General features: G+C 37.8%; 1 protein-coding gene and 1 pseudogene across 1 annotated transcript; both read left to right on the forward strand.

Annotated features, from left to right (window-relative positions):
- Nucleotides 1–931: 931 nt before the first annotated feature.
- On the forward strand, nucleotides 932–2,823 carry LOC113275479 (elongin-C-like). The gene is made up of 4 exons (XM_026524983.1): nucleotides 932–1,127; nucleotides 1,202–1,307; nucleotides 2,271–2,397; nucleotides 2,588–2,823. The coding sequence occupies exons 1-3, from the start codon at nucleotides 1,016–1,018 to the stop codon at nucleotides 2,347–2,349; spliced, it is 297 nt and encodes a 98-aa protein (XP_026380768.1). The 5' UTR covers nucleotides 932–1,015; the 3' UTR covers nucleotides 2,350–2,397; nucleotides 2,588–2,823.
- Nucleotides 2,632–7,294, forward strand: LOC113272511 (annotated as a pseudogene).
- Nucleotides 7,295–8,763: the final 1,469 nt, after the last annotated feature.

Raw genomic sequence — 8,763 nt, forward strand, 5'->3', positions numbered from 1 at the left:
ACCACCAAACCAGGAACTTTGGTTTCCTCTCTTGCATCAATTAACTTCGAAGCTAAAAGTATTCCATCTGTTATTTGTCTGTTATTATACAAACACCCCTTGGAATTCAAAAATTATAGAAGGCAATACCAACTTCAATCTATCTGCCAAAAGTTTAGAGATTATCTTGTAAACGCCTCCTATTAGACTGATTGGCATGAAATTATGCATGCTATTAGCACCATCACACTTGGGAATAAGCACAATGTTAGTACAATTCAACCTCCAATCAAGGCTACAAATATTTTGAAACTCCTTCATAACAACCATTGTATCTGCTTTAATGATATCCCATACAACCTTGAAGAACTCCATGGTGTAACCATCAGGGCCCGAAGACTTATTTGAACCAAAACCCCATACCACTTTCTTCACTTCCTCTTCGTCTATTGGTTTTTCAAGCATAATCCTGTGTTGTATGCTCAATTATGGAAGTTCCAGGTTGTCAAAAGTTGGTCTGAAATGAACATCTTCAGTAAAAACTTCTCATAAATTTTTTTGCTTCCTCATTGATAAGGTCTTTAATAATTTATCATTTTCTTGTTAAGTCCATCCTCTTCATCATTCGATGGTGAATTATGAGAAAAATAGAAGGATAAAAGATTAAAATTTAGAGATGGAGAAAGGATAATTTTGACACTTCCTATCCATATTCTAGCGTTTTCCCTATCCATATTCTGGACATTTAAATCCTAGTGCTGCCCTATGAGGAAAATCTGCTCCAAAAAAAAACAACTAAACCTTAGCCCGGGTCCTCGTGGTCCTGGCCTTATGATCCAAGTCACTCTATCCATTGCGTTAGTGTATCATAACAACCGCATTACATCGTCGTCCATCTATAATCAGCACAAAACTCTAGAAGAATTTATTAAAATTCCTGCGGTCAAAACTCGATCGCGTAAAGTATAACTTCTCCTTTCTCTTCCTTGATCAAAAAAGCAAGAATCAGTCGGTAAAAGAAAATAAGAAGAAACAAATGAAGAAAGAAGAAACAGTGAAGTTGATCAGTGCTGAGGGTTTCGAATTTGTGATCAGTAAAGAAGCTGCTATGGTTTCTCAAACCATTAGAAACATGCTTACTTCTCCAGGTCATTATCTCGATTTCCTATGATCTCCTTCAAATTTTGATTAGGTTTTTGATTTCTTTTTGATTAATTTACAGGTGGTTTTGCTGAATCACAGCGTGGAGAAGTTAGATTTCCAGAGATTAGTACTGTTATCTTGGAGAAGATTTGTCAGTACTTTTATTGGTCTCTTCAATTCGTCAAGTAATCCTCTATCTCTCTGTGTTGATTTTGTAGGAAAAGGTTAATTTTGACCTATTAAAACCCTGGATTGGATAAAAGGCTAAATTTGACCTATTAGAAGAAGTATTTGGTAGATTGATTATTGACTATTTAGGTTAGATAGAAGTAGATGTAGTGCCAAGTTGGACTAGGTTTGTTGAATGGATGTAGATTGTAGAGGTGTAAGTCTAGACTCCAGCGAAACTCGATATTGCCGTATGTATGTTGAGTCGCCTTGAAGGTAGTACAAGTGCAATGCAGCATGTGACTGTTTATGATATATCCTCCTTATGAATGTGAAAATTGTTTTGGAGTAAGAATTTAAGATCAGTTTTACTTTCTCTTAGTCTTATCATAGGTCTACCGTCTACTTGACAATGTAGGGAGTGTACACTTTAACATTTTGGTGAAACCGGGTGCTGTATTATAAATGGCACTTGTTAAGTATCTCTTGATTTTCTTTGTGATGACAATGAACTAGTTCCATTGAGTATCAGTAGTTAAGTGATGTGATGTAATGACCATGACTTGTTTTAGGCTTATTGTGATCGGGTGCTTAACTTAAATTGGTGTTCAAGTTGATTACCAATTAAGCTTCAGAATTTAATAGTAGTTGATTGTTGATTTAGTACTGCACTAGTTAAGTATCTAGGGGGTTTCTTTTGTAGACTATGAGCAAGTTCCATTGAGTATCAGTAGTACTGCAATGTACTTATGATTTTGGTTTAGAGTCTTTAGACAAATTGGTCGGTAAACCTATATTGGCGGTTGAGTTGATTACCAAATGAGTTTCAGTTTCACAAGTTAATATTATCAATCTAGTTACTTTCGGGGTTGATGTAGTTTCTTTTATTTTTCTTCTAGTTTTGCTGCAACAGTGACTTTTGTGTTTCTGTCTGATGATAATATCTCATTGTCTAAATTAAGTTTATGTTCCATTGACAGTGGAAAGGAGACAGAGTTCCATATTGAACCTGAATTGACTCTCGACTTGATGATGGCTGCAAATTATCTCCATACATGAGGGAGTCACTTCTCCCTACTTCTTGGCTGCAACTTCCCTGAAAATATTGTAAGTTCCCTTTCAATAAGTATTTCAGTTTTCTATATTTTCGTGGGGTTAGTACGATTATTTCAATAGCTGTACCTGTACTCCATCATCGTAGCATAACTGAAATCTGATTATTGGTCATCTTTTGTAGCAAGAGGATTAAGACTTGTTGTGTTTTTATTGATTTTTTGTTTTTGCAAATTTTTGGTAGGATATCCAGACGGTGATATTGTTTGCCAGGAAGAGACCTAAGATATGCAGCTGTATTGGCTGATCTATTTGGTCTTCTTTATATTTGATTTTTCTTTCCAAAAGACTGTACGAAAGAACTAACTTATAAATTGTAATAACTGAGAGTGAGTATTTACTGGTTGCCTCATTTTCTTAAACCCTTTGAAAACTTGAACTTTGCAAAGTTAAATAATAATTTTTCTTGCTAGCGTCTCAGTTTTCCTTTTCTGGTGAATCTGTTTTGATTTCCTCTATGCTGTCAGAATAGGTCGAGGGGGTGTCAATTGTTGTTGGTGTCATTTTTGTTATCTAGCAATTGCTGGGGTTGGTTGATAATTTCTAAGACCGGGAAAAATGTTCATCTTTGTATGGAATATCACTTCTGTTTACTCTAATTCTGACAACTCACCAGGCAAAACATATCGAGACCTGGACACTGACAGTCTGACATAGCTGAAGTTAGAGAGTTTCGGCTGGTACATCAGAAGCTTCCTGATGAAAGGAGATGGAATGGGCTTAGGATGGCATGTCATGGAACTGGAGCTACTGCAGACCTACAGTTGATGCTGCTCTCATTACAGAAACTTCAGCTCATGCAAAAATATTTTTCCGCACCAAACTAATGAGAATGGTGTTGTGAATGGCAATGCAGTCTAAAGTCTAAACACAAGTGCATCTGGACAACTTGAAAGAGTGAAGTAGAAGAAAACAAATCGTTGTTTACAGTGTTGTATTGGGTGGAGGTCTCAACATAGGGTAATCCTTAGATTTGGACTACCGTATTTGGAATCTTACAAGGATCTGAGAAACCCATGCTAGTTATCATTTCTATTCTTATCAAACATGAACTTCTCTTCTACTTATATATAACGAAATGCATGCATGGATACATAGTGTAATGAGTACCAACTTCCACTCGCTGCAATGGCTAATCAAACCTCGCCTCCTCCACACTGGCTTCTTTTCCTCACTCTCGCCATTATTCTCCTTGGTGGTCACTGTATAGCATCTCAAGAAGATCGAAAGGCAATTTCTTGTTACCCTAGCTCTTCTTCCTTGAAGTTAAAACCACTATTTACATACATGTTTTAGTTTTAAAGTTCGTTGAAAAGTTGGAATTTCAAAACAATGATACAAAAACCGTATCGAGTTGTGGATTCGGTTTCAAACAGACAGATTAATAACAAAACTAGGCCCATGTTGGTAATTCAATCAAATCAAGCAGGCAGCATTTCTTTCGTTGATGGAGTTTTATGATTTAGCAAGAAAAATAAGTAAATGAAATAAGCAGCATTTAAGAATCTGAGCTGTGGTCTCTGTTGTGGAGGGAGATTTAGTACCTCATCGACTTTTAAGAATTTTGAAATTTTACACTACCTTTCAAATTGATTCAGCATGGTGTTTGAATTTCTAACATACTATACCATTATGGCAAAAAGCAGGTCTACATTGCGTACATGGGTGACCGCCCAAAGGACGATTTCTCTGCATCTTCCCTTCACACGGGCATGCTCCAAGATGTTGTTGGAAGGTCATTGATTTGCTACCACTACCAGTTATAATTAAATCATATGCAGTAATTCCTTTCATATAATCTAAAAGACTTGATCATTTGCAGTGATGCTGCATCAGAAGCTTGGTTCTATAGTTACCAGAGGAGCTTCAACGGGTTTGCCGCCAGGCTAACTGAGGAAGAGGTGGAGAAAATGACTGGTCAAGTCCAAACTAAACTGTTATATTCTTCAAGATGTACATGTATTTGATGATCTAACTTAATTAAGAAAATGATAAATGATATTGACTGTTTGGCGTAACCTTGGACCGACAGGGATGGAAGGAGTGGTGTCAGTATTCCCTAGCAGAACAAATCAGCTTCATACAACAAGATCATGGGATTTCATGGGCTTCACCCAGCATGTAAAGAGGGCAAGCATCGAGAGCAACGTTGTTGCTGGGATGCTCGACACTGGAATTTGGCCTGAATCTGAAAGCTTCAGTGATGAAGGATTTGGTCCAGCGCCTAAAAAGTGGAAGGGCATTTGCCAAACCCCGTCAAATTTTACTTGCAACAAGTATATCGATCTCAACTAGTTTCTCTCTATTTTGTGATCTTCTATAGTGGTTCATTTTTCAAAATTCTGTATGATCACAAAGTGGTTTTAATTATACAATATTTGATTGCAAATACAGCAAAGTCATTGGAGCCAGATTTTACCACGCCGATGGAAAAGTACCTCCTCAAGACATTGAATCTCCTAGGGATTCACAAGGACATGGAACTCATACTGCATCGACTGCAGCTGGAAATGAAGTCACCAAGGCAAGCTTACTTGGCCTAGGTCTGGGTACGGTTCGAGGTGGTGTACCATCTTCCCGCATAGCAGTATACAAGATATGTTGGTCTACTACTGGTTGTTCAGATGTACATTTGTTAGCTGCATTCGACGATGCGATAGCTGATGGTGTAGATATCATCTCAGTATCGATAGGTGGATCCATTCCAGTTGATTATTTCCAAGACCCCATAGCTATTGGTGCTTTCCATGCCATGAAAAAGGGAATCTTGACATCAAATTCAGCGGGTAACTCCGGACCTGATCCTTATACACTCTCGAACTTTGCTCCATGGACTCTAATTGTTGCTGCTAGCACCATTGATAGGAAATTTGTGACGAAAATCCAGCTAGGTAATGGTAAGGTTTATGAGGTGAGTTAATGAAGCTTACCGTGTCCAGCATTTTAGCAATTGCTCAAAGCCATTAATATCTATCAAGTTTGGTTCTATTTTCAAATATGGAATTTCAATTGTTGATCCCCATCTAATAAGAAGCTTCTCGAAACATAGGGAGTTTCAGTGAATACATTTGATCTCAAGGATAAAATGTACCCTATGATATACGCCGGGGATGCTCCAAATATTACAGGAGGATTTGACGGTTCACAGTCTAGGTGCATACAATGAACCTCAACTCGTTTCTGTTCACTTGGATATCCTATTTATCGACATGTGAGTTATTATATATTGCAGGTTCTGTACTACTGGCTCGTTAGACAAGGCATTGGTTACGGGTAAGATTGTTCTCTGCGATTTTTTGACTTCAGGAAACCCTGCGCTTAGTGCTGGTGCGGTTGGTACCGTAATGCAAGATGGAGGTTTCAAGGATGTCGCATTTGCTTTTCCACTGCCAGCATCTTACCTCGGCCTGGATGATGGCTCAAATGTTTCTTTATATCTCAACACAACCAAGTATTTATTCTTCTCTCCCCCCCTCTCTGTCTATGGAAAAATCTTGTAGACAAAAGTTGCATTTTTATAATTCTTTCATATGGGAAATGTCCATTAAATGTTTAGATTTATATACTTGTTTGTTTGCAGCTGACTCGACGTCTGGATCTGAGTCAATTTCTGACTCGGGCCGAGTCAACAGTCAGACCGTTTGTTTTGCATTTTGAGTTAGATCTGACTCGACCTATGACTCAGACATTATCCCTGACTCGGACCCATTTGAGTCAGGTAACAAAATACCCCTGACTCACGGGACCAAATCACTGACTCACGTTTTTTGAGTCAGATGAGTCAGATCTGACTCAAAACAAACATATTGAGTCAGATCCAGATGAGTCAGGTGATTTCACTCATATCCAGACGACTCAGATGAGTCAGAAGTAAACAAAAGATGGGTTAGCTCCATTTGTAGTCTCATTTTCGTCTAGAGGTCCAAATCCAATCACAAGTGACATTCTCAAGGTAAACCCTTGATACCAATTTATCCATCCCTTCAATTCTTCTGTCTTTGTCCCTCTAATTGTTTAAGCGCTAAACCTCTCAAACATTTTCTATGTATTTCAGCCTGATATAACTGCACCGGGAGTTGACATTTTAGCTTCATGGCCACCCATTTCATCGCTAACCGAATCTGAAAATGATACAAGATCAGTGTCATTCAACATTATATCTGGCACATCCATGTCTTGCCCACATGCAACTGGTGTAGCTGCTTACATCAAATCCTTTCACCCAACTTGGTCTCCTGCTGCTATTAAATCTGCTCTAATGACTACAGGTAATTTTTATATCACAAAATGAAAACACAAGGGTTTTACTTGCTACCAAAAAACTAACCTATAATTTCTGTTTTAAAAAATTGCAGCCAACGCCATGAATGTTGCAACCAACGCCGATGCAGAATTTGCGTACGGTGCTGGTCATATAAATCCTCTAAAAGCACTAAATCCCGGATTAGTATATGACGCCAATGAAGTCGATTACGTAAAATTTCTATGTGGCTCAGGCTATGATACCAAGTCTCTAAGAATCGTAACTGGTGACCTGAGTACTTGTACTTCCAACGAAACAGTATGGGACCTGAATTACCCTTCATTTGCTTTAACCGCCAAAAACACTTCTTTCAGACAAACATTTCATAGAACTGTCACAAATGTTGGCTCCCCTGGGTCGACTTACAAAGCAAGAGTGTTGGGTCCATCGAATCTTAAAATCAAAGTTGTACCAAGTACTTAGTTGTTCAAAACTCCCGGACAGAGACATTCTTTTGTGGTAACATTGACAGGAACCATGGATTCAAGTAACTCAATGATTTCAGCTTCCTTAGTTTGGAGTGATGGAGTATATCATGTGAGAAGTCCTATCGTTGTTTATCCAGCAGCTTCACCAGGCTCCAATTAGACACGGATTTTGATTTTTGAAATGTATGTTACAATTTTGGTTGGACTACTTTGCTTCATGCAGTACCAATCCGTGGTGCTCTATTAATCTCAATAAAAATGAATCTTATTTTCCTGCCTTAGTTCCTTCTGGTAGGTGGTGAACCTATTCCAACACCATCGTATGTACCGATAAGAAATAAAATTTTCAAGAGATCTTCTCATTAATGGAAAGAGATTTTTTTTTTCGATTCAAGATACGTTTGAGATTTGCTTTATGTATATATATATATGTAGAGGTCCGTGTAGATAGATAATATCATCTTCAGTTGAAAAAATGGGTAGTCTTACAAGCACTAACCATGTCTGCATATTTGTCTGCTTCATTCTGTTTGCGTTACTCCTCGAGTGCACAGCTCAACAAGATGGGAAAATCCAGGTAAAGGTTTCCAACAACATTGCTGGTGCCGTTGATTTGGCTCTCCATTGTTATGCATATGAGAATGATCTGGGTTTACAGCATGTCCATTCTGGTCATAATTTTTCTTGGGTGTTCGCTGAAGTTGCAGTTTATGATCCGTCCTACATGTGTCATATGGAATGGGATGATAATACCAGCAGGAAAAAAGTTCGGGGTTATGTCAGTATTTTTAATGTAGGAAGAGATGTGCGTATATGCCATCATGGTTGTCAATGGTCTGTATCCGTTCGTAGAGATGGAGTATATCGACGTAACCCAATCACTCGAAGATTTGAGAAGGTCTATACTTGGCCTCATGGCGCACCCATGAGTTAAAGGTCATCAGTATGCATCAAGTATGTGTAAACATTGAACATATATGTTCCGTAGAAATAATGTTTTCGGCGACTGAGCTACCCATAAGTTAATAAATGTTGTTTTTTCCATTTTTTAAATCATTTCTGGCACTCAGGAAACTAACTCAATCATTTTTTTTTAAAGTAAGGTAAAACACCTTACCGAGAGGTTACAACTTCAACAACGCAATTACAGAGATAATTCTCATATTAATGGCTAATTCAAGTGAGTAACAAACTTTCACAAAGATAATAGAGAAATATGAGCAAACGTGAAAACTAAAAAGACTAACAATTCTAGAGTTACAGCAAATGAAATCACCTAATAGTACAAACAGTTGGGTCCTCTTTAGGTTAGATAGCATTGTTTGGGAAGAGCTTTATTCTTCCAAACCAAATAACAATCCTGCAAAAAAACAGGAAGTTAGGATCAAAACTTGATTCATCCATCTCTCAAAGTTTCTATCGTGTGACAAAGAATCAATTTCTTCCACACATAACAAACCTTTTACTGAACAGATAGTTATGAGACATAGATCTGAAAGAACTGGTTACTTTTAAAACTACTAATACACCTGCAAAGCACAAGAAAGGCAGGATCATACAATGATCCATTTTTAAGTAACAAAGTAACTGAAAAGAATCCCAACCAGGTTTGCTCATTAGAGATTTAGT

This window comes from Papaver somniferum, chromosome 4 (assembly GCF_003573695.1).
Source record: "Papaver somniferum cultivar HN1 chromosome 4, ASM357369v1, whole genome shotgun sequence".
NCBI lineage: Eukaryota > Viridiplantae > Streptophyta > Magnoliopsida > Ranunculales > Papaveraceae > Papaver > Papaver somniferum.